Source organism: Patiria miniata, unplaced genomic scaffold (genome assembly GCF_015706575.1).
Source record: "Patiria miniata isolate m_02_andy unplaced genomic scaffold, ASM1570657v1 HiC_scaffold_11, whole genome shotgun sequence".
Lineage (NCBI taxonomy): Eukaryota > Metazoa > Echinodermata > Asteroidea > Valvatida > Asterinidae > Patiria > Patiria miniata.
Window position 1 is genome coordinate 7,956,027 of NW_024037049.1, and position 22,368 is coordinate 7,978,394.

The following is a 22,368-nucleotide window of genomic DNA, read 5'->3' on the forward strand; positions in this document are numbered from 1 at the left end:
CATTGTTGATAACGAAGAGGAGGTGAATGCTGTAATGGAGGAGGCTTCGAACATCACATTTGGCCCGGCGGTGCGTATTTGCCAACATGCTCATGTTTGTTGTCAGAGGGGAACACTTGCAGTTCTGGGAAAAGCACAAACGTGTGCTGTGCGAGGACCTCATGCACGAAGCGGGTGTCAATGAACCAGATGAAGGTATTGTGAGTCAAGTGCTGCTCGAACTGAAGGACCAAGTTGAGAGGCACGTCTTTACGCTCAGCAAAAACTTCGGCCTCCCTGAGCCTGATCCAGTTCACATTCAGCCACGCATTCCCCGCATCATCTAGAATGAGATAGACCACAACATACCCGAGCTGGAGGCACACATAGCTCAGACAGAGGGCCTTCTTAATGATGAACAGCGTGTTGTTGTCAATGCAGTGATGGACAGCGTGCAACAGAAACTTGGCAAGATGATCGCAGTTGATGCAAGTGGTGGAACTGGGAAAACATTCACATTGTCCCACATCCTCAACAAAGTCTGAGCACAGGGCAAGGTAGCCCTTGCAACAGCTGCAAGTGGCATCGCCGCTACCCTCCTACTTAAAGGGACCACCTTTCATAGTAGAACCAGGTGCCCTCTCATTCTCACTGACGAGTCCACTTGCAACATCAGCGAAGACGACAGCACTGCAGCACTCATCAGAATAACGCATGTCATGGTGGTAGACGAGGTGTCAATGATGGACCGCCACGCATTAGAGGCAGCAGATTGCACATTCCAGTGGCTGCGAGCTTCTCAGAAACCATTTGGTGGCATTACAATGGTTTTCAGCGGTGACTGGAGGCAGATACTTACCGTCGTGCCACATGGCAATCGCACTGAGATAGTAGGAAGATGCTTAAAGAGCTCATACCTGTGGAGAAACGTCAAGATTCTGCGTCTTACTCACAACATGAGAATCAGGCAGGCTGCTGGACAGCAACAAGACGAAGCCCATTTTGCCGATTACCTGCTGAACCTTGGCGAGGGCAAAATCTCTGTGGTTCCAGAGGAAGGTGAATTTGCTATTGAACTCAACAAATCGCTCACTCTTCCCAGTGACACACTCAAGGACATTGTCAATTGGGTGTATGAGGACATCCACACGAACTTTGCCAACCCCACGTGGCTATGTGAGCGTGTCATACTGTGCCCAACCAACTCCGAGGTTGACAAGGTCAACGAGCACATGACAAATATCTTTCCAGGAGAGGAGTCTGTTTGCAGCAGTGTTGACACAGCAGAGTCTGACAGTCACCATATGTACCCGACTGAATTTTTAAATACCCTCTGCCCGTCTGGTATGCCTCCCCATCGTATCACTCTAAAGGTGGGAATGGTGATCATGCTACTTCGAAACTTCGACCAGCACAAAGGACACTGCAATGGGTCAAGGTATCTCATCAATCAAATCCTGCCCCATCTCTTGGTTGCACAATCTGTGGTTGGTATAAACGCTGGACGCACACTCCTCATTCCACGCATCACCCTCTCACCATCTGAGATCTTCCCTTTCACTCTACGTTGTCGACAGTTTCCAGTGAGACCCTGCTTTGCCATGACCGTCAACAAATCTCAGGGGCAGTTGCTACACCGTGTTCGGGTCTTCTGCATGCGAGACTTCTTCAGCCACGGTCAGTTCTACGTGGCGGCCAGCTGGGTTGGCACTTCAAGCAGCCTTCGCATTCTTGCTTTAGATGAAGAGACAAAGAAGAAGCGCCGTTTTCTCAGCAATGTTGTTTATCAAGAAGTCTTGACAACATAAAGATAGAAAGGCGCTCTGGTACCTCAGCTCATGTTAATACATGTAGTTGTTACAGTTATGTTCCCATATAATTATTGTACCACTGTACATTTTTCATTGCTGTGTTTGTATTTTAAAAAAAGATACACAACACTTACACCATAAGCACACTTACAAGTGTGTATTTCCTGCAATTGATGTGACCAGGAAATCTTGAATCAGAAACGCACTGCTGCAAAATTTGCTCATATTTAGAAGAAAATCGTTAAACACGGGTGCAGCACGGCAAGAAAAATAATTTGTGTCTATTTTTATACCATTTTTTGCATAACGCTATACATAAGTGTGCATAAATTAATGCACTCAGACTTAGTTTTCAGGCAAATTTCCCGCCGTGCTTACACCGTCGTTACCCACCAATCGCGTGCGCGTACAAAAGTGTGTATAATGAACAATGCCACGCATTTTGTTATTGTGTTCTTGGTTTATGTTCTTAGTGTTCCTATCATTCCAAGCAGTCCTATCACTCCAAGCTGTCCTATCATTCCAAGCAGTCCTATCCAGTGGCGGAGATTTCTTGTTACAGGTGGGGGGGATGATTTATGAATGGCCATCCTTATGTGGAACACGACACGGCACAGGGTCCAAGAAACTGCTTAAGGGCCCCCTGGTGGGATGCAGGCGCAAAGCCCTTGCTAGGGGTTGAGGTAACCACCCCCCCCCCCCCCCCCCCCCCGGAGCCCCTGGGGTTTACACAATTTCAGGTGCAAAATGGTGTCAAAATTCAACCTTTTCTTGAGCTTGAATTGCAATAAATGACAATAATTAACACCTTCAAGCATTAACAAATACAAAAGATCTTCAAAACTAAAATTTCTCATCCAATGTATTTGGAAGTGTTGGCCTAAGCTATCTTTGCACAATGGAGCTCTGGTCACCTAGCAACACAAATAATGCCTATGCATTATTTTGAGTATAATTATTTACAAAATAATTAATGCAAAATAATGCCTAGATGCATTTTGGTATTAAAGGTACATGTATGATTAGAATGCGATTTGGTCTACACTCTACAAAACCTATGAAAACATATGGTGGACAATGATGTATACCTGACGACAGTGGCGTAGCCAGGAATTTTTCAGTGGGGGGGGGGGGGGACGCTGGGGGGCTGGAACATTTCATGGGGGGGGGCATCATGTAGGGGTGTCAATCGCTTCTCAAAAGTGGGGGGGGGGGGACATACCTTGATCAGAACTGATGCGAGCGCGAAGCGCGAAGCCCTTGCAGCGTGGGGGTTCGGGGACTGCTTAAGGGCCCCGAAAAAATTGGATTCTAGATGTTCTGTGGTGTGATATGAAGCATATTCTTACCACTTTTCCTCCATGCTTTAACTAATATTTTCTTAGCTAAAGATAATTATTTGAACATCGTTTTCGAGGTTGGAGTCATTGAATCAGCTATTGGTATTCTGAGCTATAGGCGTGGGGTTCGGGGCCCGCTTAAGGGCCCCGAAAAATGTTGGATTCTAAATACTCTGTGGTGCTATCTGAGGCAATTTCTGACCACTTTAACCAATATTTTCTAAGCAAAAGATACATTGTAGTACATAATAGGGCCCTGTAAATGAGACACAAGTTCAAAAATCTGGGGGGGGGGGGACATTTGATATTGTGTCCCCCACCCTTCAAAAAAAGGGGGGGCAGACCAGTCCCCCTGTCCCCCCAGGATTGACGCCCATGGCATCATGTAGATCAATGATAATTTTTTTAGAAACTCAAAATCTCAGTGGGGGGGGGGGGGGGGGTGGGGGCGACTGGGGGGGGGCGACAAGGTTTCATTTTCAAGGTTGGAGTCATGGAATCAGCTACCAGAATTCTGAGCTATAGGCGTGGGGTTCGGGGCCCGCTTAAGGGCCCCGAAAAATGTTGGATTCTAAATGCTCTGTGGTGCTATCTGAGGCAATTTCTGACCACTTTAACCAATATTTTCTAAGCAAAAGATATATTGTAGTACATAATAGGGCCCTGTAAATGAGACACGAGTTCAAAAATCTGGGGGGGGGGGACATTTGATATTGTGTCCCCCACCCTTCAAAAAAAGGGGGGGGGACCAGTCCCCCTGTCCCCCCTGGATTGACGCCCATGGCGTCATGTAGATCAATGATAAGTTTTTTAGAAACTCTAAATCTCAGTGGGGGGGGGGGCGACTGGGGGGGCGACAAGGTTTCATGGGGGGGCTGTTGCCCCCCCCCCCAGCTACGCCACTGATTTAAAGGAATTTTAATTGGTCTATTATTATTATTTAGCTTATATCAATGGAGGAAAAAGTTTGTGCGTGGCCGATTTGCGTGATATCGCTGACTGAAACTGTGTGAACCACGGACCACCTGTCTATAATCCGTGTTCCGTGGTGTTAGCGAGCAGTGCAGTGGGTGTTAATACGCATTTTAGATTATCATTATGCGCTATGTAACGCCGGTTGTAAGCTTACTGGTCCGCGGTTGCCGGTCGAAGGGTCGTTTCTCAGTGGTCATCATGTGGATCATTCGCGACTATTTAGATTTAGATCAATGATAATTTTTTTAGAAATTCAAAATCTCAGTGGGGGGGGGGGCAACTGGGGGGCGACAAGGTTTCATGGGAGGCGGTCGCAAACCCCCCCCCCCCCCCCCCCCCCCCCGGTGGCTACGCCACTGCATGCATGAGAGAGTTGTTGCGGCGGTCCTGTTTATAATCCTCTGCTAATTAATACATGTACATAAAATGGTGCGGCTTATACGATGGTGCGGCTTATACGCTGTGGCCTGAATCTTATTCTGAAGTTTTTGGAGCGCTGCGGCTTATACACAGGGCGGCTTATATTCCGAAAATTACGGTAAGCGAACGACACTTGCACTTGCTGGGCTGCGTGGTGCTGGCCTGTCAAGGGGTATTGGCAAGTTACGGACCCTGCCCAAATCAGTACGCCTGCCTTTAAAAAGTGGGGGGATGATTACATTGGTCATCCCCCCCTGGTCAAAAGGTGGGGGGATATCCCCCCATCCCCCCGGGATCTCCGCCCATGGTCCTATCATTCCAAGCTGTCATATCATTCCAAGCAGTCATAACATTCCAAGCTGTCATATCATTCCAAGCAGTCCTATCATTCCAAGCTGTCATATCATTCCAAGCAGTCCTATCATTCCAAGCAGTCCTATCATTCCAAGCAGTCCTATCATTCCAAGCTGTCATTATCATTCCAAGCAGTCCTATCATTCCAAGCAGTCCTATCATTCCAAGCTGTCCTATCATTCCAAGCAGTCCTATCATTCCAAGCTGTCATATCATTCCAAGCTGTCATTATCATTCCAAGCTGTCATATCATTCCAAGCAGTCCTATCATTCCAAGCAGTCCTATCATTCCAAGCAGTCCTATCATTCCAAGCTGTCATATCATTCCAAGCTGTCCTATCATTCCAAGCTGTCCTATCATTCCAAGCAGTCCTATCATTCCAAGCAGTCCTATCAAGCAGTTTGAGCTTGCATCAATGAAGGTAAGTTACTGATTTGTAAAACTTTAGCACTGTGATGTTTATCTTAAGCAAAGATTTATATTGGTATGGATAAACATGACAAGAAATATAGGCCTATGTTGTGCGCGATTCAAATGTGTTTGATTTAAACACTGAATTCGGAAGTAAATTGAAAAACAATATTTAGAAAGAATATTGCATGATGAACAAAACTGTTCTCAAAAGTCTGTTCATAGGCTGCCGTTTTCCCATTGACATTGCAATATGAAAAGTGTCGTTAGGGTAACTTGGGCCTACATCGCACATAATGCTGCGGTTTTCAATTTGGTAGGATTCAGGGGACATAATTTGCCCACGCATTACTCTTAAAGAATTACACTCTCATGAAAAGTATGGTAAACACTTCAGGGAAATCCCTCGGTCACACAAAAATTCGGGAAATTAAACCAGACCCTGGTACATAGGGCACCAGACCCAGCCATGAATAGGGCACACCAGGCCCACCATATATAAGTCACACCAGACCCTAATAAAGAGGGCACACCAGACCTAGTTACATAATGGAAGAAAAACTTGAATACAAATACCAAAATTGAACTATTAATAAACAATTCAGGCACAGGATGTTCCCCCGCTTAACGCAAGGAGCTACGGGAGGAATGGCCCCTAGTGAACCTCCAGGGAGCCATTACAGTGCCTGTCACAACAAATGTAAACTGTCATAGTATATTTACATTGTATGATAGGGCAATTAATAGTGAATGTAATAAAGTTATTGGCCGTTATGATAGGGCAATGAAAATGTTTAACCTGTGTCTGTCTACTTCCCGCCAGAAAATCTTCCCCCGACTGAACCAACGGGAGGAATAATCGCCTCTTGGTACACATCCAAGAAACGAATTGAATTCAGTAAGGCATAAGACGTTTATTCCTACTGCAACAGCAGAAAAGCTAAAAAACATTTTGTCCCACACGAGTACCCTACAAATGGAGGCGATGGGGTGGAGGTGGGCAATTTGAAAGAAAACTAGAGGTTCTAGGAACAACCACACGGTGTTGATTGTTGATGTTAATGTTATTGTTGATTGTTGATGTTGATGTTGAGGGTTGAAAAATAGCGCATGTAGTAATTATACAGAGGATAGTTAAAAAGAGTCAGGTGAGGATCTGCACGCGCGTATAGTGTACTGTACACTGATCAAGTATACAGAAACCCTTAATAGCTAAAAGTAAAGGTCGCACACCATTGACACAATACAAAATATTGCTCGCCATATCCTTTTTACCCTAATGCGCATGTTTTTAGAAAAAAGCGCCCAAACTTTGGGAAGTTTTAAACCTATTATTAAAGTGCCATTTAAAGCACAAAACTTGATTATAACTCTAACGGTTGATTTTTTTAGCAGTTTTCAAAGGAAAAAAGGTCTTTTCTTTGTAACTTCCGGTCTGATTACGTAATCAATTTTTTTTCGCTCACAGGTCTTGTCTGCATTAAGGTAATCATGTATATTAATTTAGAAGCGATTACCGCAAATTTTGCCACAGACATCAACTGAAAATGCGTTTTGGACATTTTTTAACCTGCCGCTAGAGGGCGCTCGAACACTTGATGACGTCACTGATCGTATTTTTGGAAAGATCAACCCACCCACAGGCTCACATCGTTGAAAGCAAGTTCATATCTTTTTCCACTTTCAAATTATTAGGCACTTCCGGTTTCGACCGGAAAGAAGGGTCACGTGATTTGACGCACACAAGATAAAATGAAGATCATACATTTTCATGTCGATTCCTGCAAAATTCAAGTTCCGGTCTCTCATGGTTGATTTTATATTGAATTTCAAAGATTAAATTTATTATTTTTTGAAGTGACGTCACGTGATCCATGATGACGTCATGATGACGTAATTGCAAAAAAGCACATGTTCAGTGGGTTGTGCATGCATGTATTGACAATTGAAGTTCATATATGTTTTCATTTTGACAGACAGTTCTGGAGAAGAATATGCTGAGGAGAACATTAATAATAACAATAGTAAATTCATACAATAACAATAGGGCTGAGGCCCAACACCTAATTATACTCATTGTGCATCACACAATGGGCTGTGACAAAGTGAGCCTAAAGTTGCACTTTCTTTTCCCACCAAAGTCAACCAGTAATATAAGAAGCTGCCCCATTGGCTGAAAGTTTGATGTAACATGAGTTCTCATTGGTCTAATCCTTCTGTTTTGATTGGCTGACACAGTATGCATAAATTAACACAGGATCCTGTTTACAATCCTGTGTTTTTCACAAAAAGTAAAATGGCATTTTAAGTAGGAAATCCTAAACCAAATCTGAACATACATGCATGGAAAGAAAGCTGTTAAAAAGTACTTTACATGTACATACATGAGAAAAGTTTTCCACTTGAGAAGCTGATACTGTGCAGAATCTTTTATTTTCCATCCCATTTGTAATGTCATTTGTGCAAGTCAACATATTTACCCATCCTCACACTCTGTCCTTTACAGAATTGCTACAAATTAATTGATCTTTCAGTGAGGCAAAAACACACAGCTCAGGCCAAAAAAAAAAAGTCTCCGGTTTCTGGTATGGAGCTTGTCCAAAAAGTGGTGCGGCGACGCGGCTTTTTTTTTTTTTAACCCGACTTTTTTGCTTCAAATTTGCTTCAAATGTCGGCTGATGACTGCAAATGGTGCCCGACTAAACTTAGTGCAAATATATGGGAGTACAGAGAGGCCACATAAAGCTTATTCTCGATCATAACCCCATCTAAAAACACGTTGAAATTGAGAAGCAGCAGAATTCCAGTCAAACCAGTGAGTTTGGCGGTTTTGAGACATCATCTTTCATTGAAAAAAAAACTTTTTCATTTTGCAGACGCGCATGGCTACGGCGACGCGCGCGCATACCAGAAACCGGAGACTTTTTTTTTTTGGCCTAAAGATACAATGGTTTTCTGTGTCACAAAGTGCAATGTCCTTTTATAAGTGAAACTTCACTCAAAGCTTAACACACACACACACACAGCCTACAAGTAGAAATGCATATTCAGGAAAAAGTTTGCCAACTCAGCAGCTGATTGGCTGCTCAAGATAGCTCACTATCCTGTGTTGCCACAAGGTTTGCAATGGCATTTTGTGCAGTAAATCTTTACACAGATATATGCATGCATGCATGCATGCATGCATGCCTGCACAGTGTGTTTCCAAATAGTGGAATTCTACTGTGGGACTTCGATAGCAAAGATAATTAGTAAATCGTACATGTATGTAACACAGCTGATTTCTTATTGTGAATGGCATGTACACAGCAGTTAATTAATTTGATGTGTGATATACAAGTGTGCTTCCGTGGCAATTTCCTAAGCATTTTGTCACACATGCGTAAGTAAAAAACACCAACTGAGAAATTCTGATAATAAAGCATTTGATCATTTATTCAAATGATAAAATGTCTTATTTAACACGTGCACAGCCCAACAGTTGGTTAACAAAATACCCAGGGCAACATTGGACTATTTTACACAACGTTAGTTAAACTTTTAACATTTGTTTAATCGACAACATTTTAACCTGCGTTTTGAGAGTGTACTATAATTATTCACGAGCTCTTTCACGAAATTGTTTATGTGTTAACATGAAAATAATTATGTCCATCTCTTCCTAAATAGATGACTCACGTCAGTGAGACCATCAGCGAAGCCGTTGGGTTTGCGCTGCTCCATATGGACAGCGCAGACCCAACGCTCCGCCTTGATACACGCAGACTAACGACATTAAGGGAGGGCTCCCCAAAAGCCCTCAACAAAATGTCAGCTGACCTCCGGCGCACCCCAGGTTAGTTCCGGGGGATAGTTGTATTTATTTTATGTATTTTTCTGCTACCATGATTCGTTGATTGGGTGTTTGGTTGATTTTGACTTTCTCTGTCGTATTAAAGATATACTGTATCATTACAGTATTTTCCTTAGGCCTATAAACGCTAAATACGGTGATGAACTTCATTGTATCATTTCAAACATAGCAAACAGAGGAATAGGCCGACGATGGAAATCAAACCTTTTGCACTATAGTGCAAATGGTGAAAGGTCATATTTTTACAGCAAAGTGAAAAAAAATAATCGCTTGCGTTCAATATATTTTATTGTTGTATGGAGGGCCAGGCCATATAATGTTCCCCATCCTACCACAACTCCTAGCCGATCTTCCCCAGGGGCTGGTGGTGGTGCCAGGGGCCGGTGCTCATTGTTTCGTGGCATCACTAATAGAGGTTAGAATTTTAATTGAACTCATTTAAAATTGATGTTGTTTAGTATAATTATCGTTTGCTTTATATCACATACCTATCCGATGATGTTATACGATCACAATCATTTCAGTCTTTATCAAAAAGAAACGAGAACAAGGAGAGCTGTTGCAAAAATGTTATATACAAAGGAAAGGGGAAGAGAAACAATAAAAAATCCTCGATTTACGACATAATAATGTTCATCATGATCTGTTAAATAACATCACACTCTGAAACTGTCATAACAGCACAAGAAAAGGATAGAGGCCTAATAATGGTAGCTGGTTACAACCCAGCAGAATTAGCAGGTCAGTCAAATCATTGTTAAATCAACGTCGTCTGTGCGTTGCAGGGTGATATCTGTGAGCCAACTACCGGTAGATTCGCATGATGAATACAAATTGATGCAACAATAATCATGCCGTCATTTCCAAAGTTAGTTTTCACAGATTATAAAATGCAAATGTTCAAAACATGTTTTGGTAAATTACCTAATTTCTTTCAAAATTGACGGAAGGCTTGGTATTTAAAAAAGAAAAAATTCAATTCCGTTTATGCATTAAATTACAAAAAGTGTAGGTGTGATTGATTCCGTTGCCCTGTTGTCTACATTACTGCATTTTGTAAGAGCTGTGATAGTTTTGGTGAAAAAAAAAAGTGTCGCACAAATTGAGGTAAGCAAAAACAAACAAAAAAGAAACACATGAGGCGCCTCAAAATTACTTTTGCTCCTCCTACCAATAACTATTGTTTTACTTTCTGTTTCCGTAAACACAGAATTACTAGAAGACACTACATGTACAATCGGGCCAAATCAGACTATTCGTGGGGTTTTCCAGAGTATTTTCTCCACGAGTTTTTATCTCTGGTTTTTCACTCCGTGGATGTGCAGATTTTGTTGGGAGGATATGCATAAGTAAATAAATCATAGGAGCCAACTTCATATTAAAACATCGGGGTAGAATGTATTTGAATATAAATAATACTGATAAATAAATAAACAATAATGATGAGATATACAAGGATTAACTGAAATGAAGGACAATAGTTAACTGCTATGTAAGCATAAACAAGAAACAGGTTTAAACATAGAAAATGAAGATACATGTAGTATTAAAATGAAGGGTTGAGAGAAATGACTTGGAAGTTGCAAAACCCTGTTTAGAAATAAAGGTAATTACAAATATTAATAAATTGCTTTACAAAGATTTGTAATACAAAATGTTGAATTATCTTTAAAATAATAATAAAAGTAACTAGACCTGTGATTGTGGACAATCACATAGCTGTTTCGGAGTCGATCGGACCGTATTTTATATTCATAATCTTTGCAAAATTTGAAGAAAATATTGAAATTTGACGTCACTTCAGATTTTGAATGCCTTTATCTATACCTACCTACCCACCAAGTTTCATAACGATCGGACATACCCTTATATGTGAATCACAAAATCACGTTTTTGATGACGTCATGATGACGTCACACATTTTATGAAATTTTGTGCATCTATCTTTCACCTATCGAACATGTTACAAAAATAATTTTGAATTTACCATGTTCCATTGGTGAGATTTGAGTAAAAGGTCCAAAAATTTCATAATTCATATAAAATCACATGATTACGTCATTGTGACGTCACTGCAATTTTCGTCTATAACACGTCCCGGAATACTTGCATACCAAGTTTGAACCCAATTGGACCTCCGGTTCTGTAGATATAGGGCCTTAAAGTATGCACTTTTGGGATGATGTCAAGTGACACGTGATGACGTCATGATGACGTCATGATTAGGCATACATCTTCAGATGGTTGTTTAAGTGTGTGCCAGGTTTGAAGTCGATCGGACCGTATTTTATATAATTTTTGCAAAATTTGAAGACAATATTAAAATTTGAAAATTTCATAAAAAATCAGATGATGATGTCATGATGACGTCACTTCAGATTTTGGATGCTGTTATCTATACCTACCTACCCACCAAGTTTCATAACGTTCGGACATACCCTTATATGTGAATAACAAAATCACGTTTTTGATGACGTCATGATGACGTCACACATGTAACGAAATTGTGTGCATCTATCTATTACCTAATAAACCTGTTTCAAAAAGAATTTCGAATTTACCACATTCTGTTTATGAGCATGATGAGATATGCTGAAAAGGTCCAAGAATGTAATAATTTATATAAAATCACACGATGACGTCATCATGGCGTCACTGCAATTTTCGTCTATAACACATCCCGGAACACTTGCATACCAAGTTTGAACCAAATCGGACTTCCGGTTCTGTAGATATAGGGCCTTAAAGTATGCTCTTTAAGGATGACGTCACGTGACAATGTCATGATGACGAAAAGTTTCGGCATACATTTCAGATGGTGGTCTAAGTGTGTGCCAGATTTGAAGTCGATCGGATTTGAAAAAAAGCCAAAAGTGACTTGTAGAACGAAAACACGTGTTATCCTATGAGAAAAAAAGTGGAAAAACAAAAAGAGACTAGATGTAACTGAACAACCACAGAGCTGTTCCCAACTTGTTTTTGATTGTCTATTGGATAGTAGAAAATAATGTAATGATTTTTGCAAAAATCTCTAACTTTTAAAATTGAAATTATTATCTTACATAATTGCACTTCCGGTAAAAACCGGAAGTAAAGGTCACGAGACCTTGACATATACATTTTCATTTATAACCCTTCCCTGTCTATATATTTACCAAGTTTGAGATCAATCGGTCTAATAGTTTTATAGTTAAAGGACTATAAAGATTGCCTCATTAAATATTCAGGACGTCATAACATGAAAACATTAAATTGCCCATTAATAATAATGCTACATATTTATCCTTTATTGTTGCTTAATACTAATTATAAGGTGTCAACCCAATTAAATTTCTAATTCATTAGATATGGTAATTAGGGTCTTAAATTAACACTTCCGGTAACACCGGAAGTAGAGGTCACATGACCCGGATATACCAATATTTATCTGTACAGTCCTTCATTTAAAGAAAATCCAGGAGAGCTATAAATCGCTCTCCTCAAATATTTGAGGAGAGCAAATCGCTCTCCTTAAAATCTACGGATAAACAGCGGTAAAACGACGGGTTACCATTGTTTTGTTTTATTTTGAATATAACGATTTATTCAAGGGGCTGCACTATTATTAGTCTTTGCATAATAACATATGCTCAAGTTGCGTTACTTTTTTTCGTTTTTGTAACTGTTAGACAAGGAAAAATTTATTTTAAAAAACTAACTAAATGGAGATTAATAAAAGGTTTGACTACTGCTTAGGCTTTCATTTTTTAATACAGTTGTCAGTTGGTTCATCACTTGATTATACTTGGAAAATGGAGAGTTAAACGGCACATAAAGCAACTGAAAATTTGCTTTCAGATTCGTTAAAATTATATGAAATTTTCAGCCTGAACTATTTCAATTGCTCTACGAAAGCTATACAAAAAGGGCCTCAAAATGACACAAACTTGCCTTAAGTTTTATCGAAAATATCTGCCGTCGATAATCTTAAAAATACTGGAAAATGCAGGTCAAGTATGCCATATACACAATGCTAGTCACGACGAGAAACTGGCTAACAACGTCTGTACTTTGCACTAGTACGAGCGTTTGTGATACACTGTGTGTGGTGGGCCGGCAATGAGACTCGTTTCACGGTATAGGATTTCGGTGAAACACGCTGCATCGTTTCACTTCACATACCAGTAAAACTTCCTCAAAATAAATTCATGAACACGGGAAATACACAGACAAGAGAGATCAAGTTTTGTGAATAAGCTTGCAAAGATCGTCCTTCTCAATCGTTGTTTTCTTGGCATTTTGACGATGCCTATTCCGTCCGGCCTGCACGCAAAACACTGTACGGCAGGCAGTGCATTGCATGCACCGCGCGCGACTATTACGTTGACTGGTTACCGCATTTTCATCATGCCGTCATTGGGACTTAGTGCGCGGCACAGCGGGAACCAGTCATTGCTGCACTAGCACGTACGGGCCCACGTGTTTTCATGCAGCTCTATGCGACACACAGATTGTGCACGCACAGTATACAACCGCTGTACACAAACGATCTTACGTACGAGCTCGGTGTTCGTTCATTTTTAGCGATGTCCAGTGGCATATTATCGTGAGTTTGGGCATTATACCAACGAAAAATACGTGAAGCTTAAGACTTAAAATCCCTTGCGTTTTTATCACTTCTTATTTTTAAACTTCCCGTGTTTGACGAGCCCTCTTTTGGATTCAAGGAGCGCTATTTTTGGCGCTCCTTCGAGACAGTCGAGGAGCGCAGTAGTAGCACCTGTGCGATCGCGCTCCTTAAAAATGAAGGACTGTCTGTAACACTTCCCAGTCTGTATACCTGCCAGGTTTGAGATCAATCGGTCAAATGGTTCTATAGTTATAGGACTGTAAAGATTGCCTCATTTAATATTCATGACGTCATAACATGACAATAATTAAGTGCACAGTATAAATAATAATGCAATATAATTATCTGTCAATATAGCTTTTTATCAATGTGAAGTTTCAACCCAATCAGATTAATAATTCATGAGATATGATATAGGGGTCTAAAATAACCACTTCCGGTAAAACCGGAAGTAAAGGTCATGTGACCTTGACATATCAATTTTCATTTATAACACTTCCCTGTCTGTATACCTACCAAATTTGAGATCAATTGGTCAAATAGTTCTATAGTTATAAGGCTGTAAAAATTGAATCTATAAAGAGATGTCACATGACCCCTGATGACGTCACGATGACGAAAAGTTTCGGCGTACATCTTCAGATGATGGTTAATGACTATGCTGAGTTTAAAGTTGATCAGATTTAAAATAGTTCCCAAAGTGGCTTGTAGAATAAAAACATGTGATATATATTTGAAAATGCATGTGTCCAACTTCCCCTAAAGCAGAACAAAAATCACTGAGACAAGTCTACTGATAGGCGAATGGGGTGCCATTCACTTAATACGGTGTGCCGTTATATTTTTTTGGTGACGCGCAGCTGTCCTTATTTTGATCCCATAAAACTTAAGGCTCTGTGCCTTAAGTACAACCGTTAAAGTTATGTACTGCCCTCTTTTGGCGAGAATGAAGGGACGTAATGTACATTGAACGACGTTTCAAAGCCACGTGTACGTGCTATACACATTGTGGAAGTCCTGCGCATGTTTTAAAGCTCTCTACCGCAACTTGGGCAAGGGTATTTTTTGCCAACGTCGCGTCAACTGTGTGAACAATTTGACAAGCTGGGAACTTGGCACTGTTGAGGCAAATGTTTATGCTATCATTTAATGGGCGATTCAAGATTATATCTGTACGGATTGATTTTTCAGGAATTTTCTAAGGAAAAAGGGTCTTTTCATTATAACTTCTGGTCTGATGACGTCATACACCTTAAACTTCGCACACGTCTTAAGTGGGTCAAGGTCATCATATACACCAATATTTAGGCAATTCCGACAAACTTCGCTACAGACATCTATTCAAAATACATTTTTGAAAATGTTCAACCTGTCGCTAGAGGGCGCTCGAAGATTGCATGACGTCATCGGTAGATGATTAGAAGAATACTATCAGCCAAGAGACTAACACCGTTGAAAGCAAGTTCATATCTATTACCACTTTTAGTCAGGTGGCATATGGTCGGAATCGTGACCGACTGGTCCAAAGCACCAAACTTGGCAGATAGATTCTTATAGCCCTAGAGAAGATATTTAGAAGGGGTGACACCTGAAATTCTTTTGGGAAGGGTGCCTAATTTGCATAAATCGTTAATCCCTGCCGTGTAATATATTTATTCCCATATTTGGGTATATTTTTATTTTTTATTTTTTTGAAAAGTGTATTTTGTGATTCTACTTGCATATTCTTACTTCAATAACATTTTGTAAAACATATAAGTGACTGAATAATTAGGAGGACATAGTAAACAACCACAATTGCTACTATTTTACCCTAAAGTTACGCGCATTTACCTTTTCCTCAGATATCATCAACTAGTCTCGCCAAACGTGGGTATTGATGAGCTTCAAATTAACAAAGTTACTTACTGGCATAGTTACCCTAACAAAAATAAGTGGGAAATTAAGTGAAAATTGATAACATCTTGATGCTTAGCCCAAAAGACCAAAAAAGGGGAGAAAATGTGGTGTCCGTAAATTGAGCTAGTACGGGAAGGGTAACGTGGGAACTTAAACAAGTTCAACAAAATCCCCCTAAATAAGAGATTATTGTTGTTTACAATCATTTTGTCTACGCCAAAACGTTTTCTCAACAATAATTAGGGGAATTTCCTTGAACTTGTTCCAGTGTTCCATGTTAGGCAACCATTCACCTACTTGTTAGCCTAATTTATGGACATCTCGTTTTTCCCCAGTTTTTGTTTTCTGGGCTTAATAGCACAATGTTATCATAGTTCACATGATTTTGCATAAGGTTTTAATAGGGTAGCTGTACCAGTTAGCTACTTGGTGAATTTGAAGTTCATCAATGCTAATGTTTGGCAAGACTAATTGATGATATCTGGAGACAAGGTAAATGCGCGCAATTTTAGGTCATAATAGTAGCCATTTTGGATCGTTACTATGTCCTCATAATTATTCAGTCACTTATATGCTTTGGAAAATGTTATTTAAGTAAAGATATGTAAGTAGAATCCCCTAAATACACTTTTCAAAAAAATAAAAAAATGGAAATATACCCAAATATGGGAATAAATATATTACACGTCAGGGATTAACAATTTATGCAAATTAGGCACCCTTCCCAAAAGAATTTCAGGTGTCACCCCTTCTAAATATCTTCTCTAGGTCTATAAGAATATATCTGCCAAGTTTGGTGCTTTGGACCAGTCGGTCACGATCTTGACGAAAATTATATCTAAGCCACCTGACTATTTCAAATGATAAGCCACTTCCGGTTTTGACCTTTTTCGACCGGAAGCAAGGGTCACGTGATCGCACGCACACTGAATGAAATAAAGACCTCAACCTACTCTACCACTTGCCGGCAACAGAATGCTGCGGACGCGTACGGTTGATTTCTTATGCATTTTGTAATATTAAAAGTGTCACTATTCAATTGCCTATAAATAAACACCGGATGACGTCACCATGACGTCATCATTACACAATGTAGTTTGAATTAGGGTCTTTGCTTGGACAAAGATTGGTGTAAATGAATTACTGGTAAAGAGTTGAAAATGCCCTCTGAAAATCGACATTTTAACAAAAAATTCTGTGTACAAAGTCTATGGGAAAAATTAAATATTCAAAATTCTATAATAAATCACGTGATGACGTCAGCATGACGAAAAGTTTCGGCACACATCTTCAGATGATGCTTAATAACTATGCTGAGTTTAAAGTTGATCGGATTTAAAATAATTGCCAAAGTGGCTTGTAGAATAAAAACATGTACAAAACCTATGGGAAAAGTGGAAAAAGAAAACTAGAGATCTATGTTTGTTTGCAACAGAACATCTAGGGCTTTTCCGCATTATGATTTTTTTTTATCAATAATACGTCTCTGACTATGCATGAACATAAAGTTTGTCAAAGTTAGCCGAAAATCGGCTAAAACGGTCACTGTGGTCAGGATTTAACCTCAGCAACACGTGCCCTGCAGGCTGACTGACATAAGATGTACATGTGCGTATGTACAACGTACGTGCATGTACATGTACATTGTGGACGTCCTGTGCATGTTTTGTCAAAGTTAGCCGAAAATCGGCTAAAACGGTCACTGTGGTCAGGATTTGACCTCAGCAACACGTGCGCTAGCGCTTCGGGCTGACTGACATACGATGTATGTGCGTATGTACAACGTACGTGCATGTACATGTACACTGTGGACGTCCTGTGCATGTTTTCAAGCAGAGGTATATTGTCAACTTGAAGTTTTAAGCGTGCGCATGCCATGTTCGAGTTCGCTTATTGCCTCGAAGCTTTGAAATGTTTTAGACCTACCCTTAAATCGACAATTAAAGTAAAAACAAATATATAAAAACTGCCATGGTTGATTTTTCAGGAATTTTCAAAGGAAAAAGGGTCTTTTCATTATAACTTCCGGTCTGATGACGTCATACGCCTAAAACTTCTCACACGTCTTAAGGGGGTCAAGGTCATCCTATACACCAATATTTAGGCGATTCTGACAAACTTCGCCACAGCCATCTATTCAAAACACATTTTTGAAAATTTTCAACCTGTCGCTAGAGGGCGCTCGAAGATTGCATGACGTCATTGGTAAATGATTTGAAAAATACTATTGGCCAAGAGACTAACACCGTTAAAAGCAAGTTCATATCTATTACCACTTTTAAATGATAAGCCACTTCCGGTTTTGGCCTTTTTCGACCGGAAGCAAGGGTCACGTGATTTCACGCACACTGAATGAAATAAAGACCTCAACCTACTCTACCACTTGCCGGCAACAGAATGCTGCAGACGCGTATGGTTGATTTCTTATGCATTTTTAAATATTACAAGTGTCACAATTTAATTGCCTATCAATCAACACAGGATGATGTCATCATGACGTCATCATTCCACAATGTTGTTTGAATTAGGGTCTTTGCTTGGACAAAGAGTGGTGTAAATGAATTACTGGCAAAGAGTCGAAAATGTCCTTTGAAAATCGACAATTTTTTTTTAAATTTCTGTGTACAAAGTCTATGGGAAAAATTAAATATTCAAAAATCTATAATAAATTAGTCGATGACGTCACCATGACGTCAATCTTCGGGACACATCTTTACTATAGGGACTATGCTTATGCAAACTTTGAATGATGTCTGACAAAGATTAATGCCAAAAGTGGCACTGAGAAAAAAACGTGCACAAAGTCTATGGGGTTTTGGCGACAAAAAGAAGAAGGAACTAGAGGTCTATGTCTGTTTGCAACAGAACATAGGGCTTTTCCGCATTATGATTTTTTTAATCAATAATATGCCCTGAATATTCATGAACATAAAATCTGTCAAAAGAATTTTGCATTTTGCATGTTGCGTTCGGGAGATATGGCTAAAAGGTCCAAACAAATAAATATTCATATAAAATCTCAGGATGACGACATCATGACGTCACCTCATTTTTAATCTATAACACATCCTGGTATAGCCACATACCAAGTTTCAACCCAATCGGACTTACATTTCTGTAGATATAAGACTTCACAATATGTACGTAAATTTTCAAAAATCAATAAAAAATTAGGTGATGACATCATCGTGACGTCATAGTCTAGGCAGAATTTTTGTATGAGGGTCTTCCTTGGCTGTAACTTTGATGACGATTCCAGATCGCCAAGTTATAAAAATGGTGGCTTGAAAACATGTACAAATAAAAGTCAATGGGTTAAAAATCCAACAGCAGAAAAACTGCACCTTTAAATACGTGATTTGCCTTTAAACTGAAACATTTTTATCAAATATTACTTGATATTCTGACTTGGGAATATTTTCAATCAAATGACAGTCGTAAAAAAATACGATTTCTTTTTCCTTCTCATAGTAATTCTCAGCCGAAGTTCAGAACTACTCAGTAAGATATATCAGTGTTGTATAGGAAAAGACTTGTGGAGAAAGCTGTGTACAAAGCCTATGAGAAAAATTAATTATTCATGAATCCATAATAAATCATTTGATGATGACGTCATCATGATGTCATAGTCTTGGCATAATTTTTGTATGAGGGTCTTTCTTGGCTGTAACTTTGATGACGATTCCAGATCGCCAAGTTATGAAAATGGTGGCTTGAAAACGTTAATAGGTTAAAAATCCCACAGCAGAAAAACTGCACCTTTAAATTAGTGATTTTCCTTTAAACTGAAACATTCTTATAAAATATTACTTGCTATTCTAACTCTTGGGAATATTTTCAATCAAATGACAGGCGTAACAAAATACGATTTCTTTTTCCTTCTCATAGTAATTCTCAGCCGAAGTTCAGAACTACTCATTAAGATATATCAGTGTTGTATAAGGAAAGACTTGTGGAGAAAGCTGGGTACAAAGTCTATGAGAAAAATTAATTATTCATAAATCCATAATAAATCACTTGATGACGTCATCATGACGTCACTCTTCGGGACACATCTTGGCTATAGGGACTATGCTTATGCCAACTTTTAATGATGTCTGACAAAGATTAATGCCAAAAGTGATATAATACGCCCCTGTCTATGCGCATGCATGAACGTAAAATCTGTCAAAGTTAGCCGAAAATCGGCTAAAACTGCCATGGTTGATTTTTCAGGAATTTCCAAATGAAAAAGGGTCTTTTTATTATAACTTCCGGTCTGATGACGTCATACGCCTAAAACTTCGCACACGTCTTAAGTGGGTCAAGGTCATTATATACACCAATATTTAGGCGATTCCGACAATTTTCGCCACAGACATCTACTCAAAATACATTTTTGCAAATTTTCAACCTGTCGCTAGAGGGCGCTCGAAGATTGCATGACGTCATTGGTAAATTATTTGAAGAATACTTTTAGCCAAGAGACTAACACCGTTGAAAGCAAGTTCATATTCATACCATTTTCAAATAATAAGCCACTTCCGGTTTTGGCCTTTTTCGCCTGGAAGCAAGGGTCACGTGATTGCACGCACACTGAATGAAATGAAGACCTCAACCTACTCTACCATTTGCCGGCAACAGAATGCTGCGGACGCGTACGGTTGATTTCTTATGCATTTTTAAATATTAAAAGTGTCACAATTTAATTGCCTATAAATACACACCGGATGACGTCATCATGACGTCATCATTACACAATGTTGTTTGAATTAGGGTCTTTGCTTGGACAAAGATTGGTGCAAATGAATTACTGGCAAAGAGTCAAAAATGCCTTTTGAAAATCGACAATTTTTTCTAAATTTCTGTGTACAAAGTCTATGGGAAAAATTTAATATTCAAAAATCTATAATAAATCACTTGATGACGTCACCATGACGTCACTCTTCGGGACACATCTTTGCTATAGGGACTATGCCTTTGCTAACTTTCAATGATGTATGACAAAGATTAATGCCAAAAGTGGCACTGAGAAAAAACGTGTACAAAGTCTATGGGATTTTGGCGACAAAAAGAAGAAGCCCAAAAAAAAAAAAAAAATGAGAACAAAAACAAAGGCTTTTCCGCAACTTTGCGGAAAAGCCAAAAAAAAAAAAAACTAGAGCTGTATGTCTGTTTGCAAACAGAACACAGGGCTTTTTCGCATTTTACAAATATTTATGTTTTGTTGGTCCTTTTGCAGTCACTTTTCAGAGTGCTTCATGCAGTTAAAGGTTGTTCAAATTGCTTAGAATAATTCCTAAAATATAATTTTATCAAATGACGTCGCTTGCTCTGCAATGACGTCATCGTTAAAACCCTTCTCAATACACATTTTGTCATTGTGGTTTTGGTTTGAACCAAGTTTAATGTCAATCCGATGAAAGAAAGTGTGCAATTTGTGGAAGCAGAATAAAATTATAAATATCTAAAAATTATAAAAACCAAATGATGACGTCATCGTGACGTCACTTTAAACTTTGTATACTAGTACCATTATTTACCTACCCACTAAGTTTCATGACAGTCGGACCTTTCCTTATATGTATTTTGAAAAATCACATTTTTATGACGTCATCATGATGTCAGATATTTTTTTCAAAATTGTGTGCAAATACCTTTTACCTAACAGACCAAATACACAAAGAATTTTGAATTTTGCATGTTACGTTCATGAGATATGGCTAAAAGGTCAAAAACTTCAAATATTCATATACAATCTCCGGATGACGTCATCATGGCGTCACCTACTTTTTTTTTACCTATAACACATCCCGGACTAGCCACATACCAAGTCTTACAGTTCTGTAGATATAGGACTTCATAATATGCACGTAAATTTTCAAAAATCAATAAAAAAAATTAGGTGATGACGTCATCATGACGTCATAGTCTTGGCATAATTTTAGTATGAGGGTCTTCCTTGGCTGTAACATTGATGACGATTCCAGATCGCCAAGTTATAGAAATGGTGGCTTGAAAACGTGTACAAAGTCAATGGGTTAACACATGTACAAAGTTAACGGGCTAAGGGAGGAGATCAAAAGGATTTTTCCCGTTCCGACGCGAGCGAACGGGAGGAACGGGCCTATTGTTCCTAATCCCCCCGGGCGCCCGCGTTCGCCTGGGCCCCGTTCCGATCGCGGGATCACGCCCGAAATTGCCTAACAATAGCACAATGAAATGGTCACGCTGAGTGCCCACAGCGCGGTAGTACAATAGAACTGTGTGGTGACGACCGTGGATAGTGGAACTGCACAAATAATATCCGAAGAATCATCGACCACACTGAAATTGACAAGGAGACTTTGGAAATACGTGTAATGGTTGCGATAAAATAATGTTTGTTGCTTTTTCATCTCTTGCAGGCGATGTATAGTTGAAGATGGATAGCGAATTATTTTGTTAAAATGTTCAACAAATTGAGAAGACGTCTCGGGAAGTAGAGTTACACGTACACGTTTTATAATTTTGTGTATTAAAGGGAAATGTGCAACAATTTACTCCCCGAACGTTGCTGTTTAGCCGGGAAACAAAAAGCTTGGTGGTGTGTGAGATAATTGCTACAGTAATGTCGGTATTGGACAAAAATAGAAGGGGATAAAAATTATTGGGGAACAACCTTGACGGAACTTTTTTGTTTTCCTTCTCACGATTATGTAGGCCTGGATTATTTTTCTTTTCTATTTAAAACACAT

At 39.5% G+C, this 22,368-nt stretch overlaps 1 protein-coding gene across 1 annotated transcript; it reads left to right on the forward strand.

Moving 5' to 3' along the window:
- The first annotated feature begins 698 nt into the window (after positions 1–698).
- Positions 699–1,787, forward strand: LOC119741178 (ATP-dependent DNA helicase PIF1-like). The gene has a single exon (XM_038216890.1). The coding sequence runs from the start codon at positions 699–701 to the stop codon at positions 1,785–1,787; it is 1,089 nt and encodes a 362-aa protein (XP_038072818.1).
- The last annotated feature ends 20,581 nt before the right edge of the window (positions 1,788–22,368 follow it).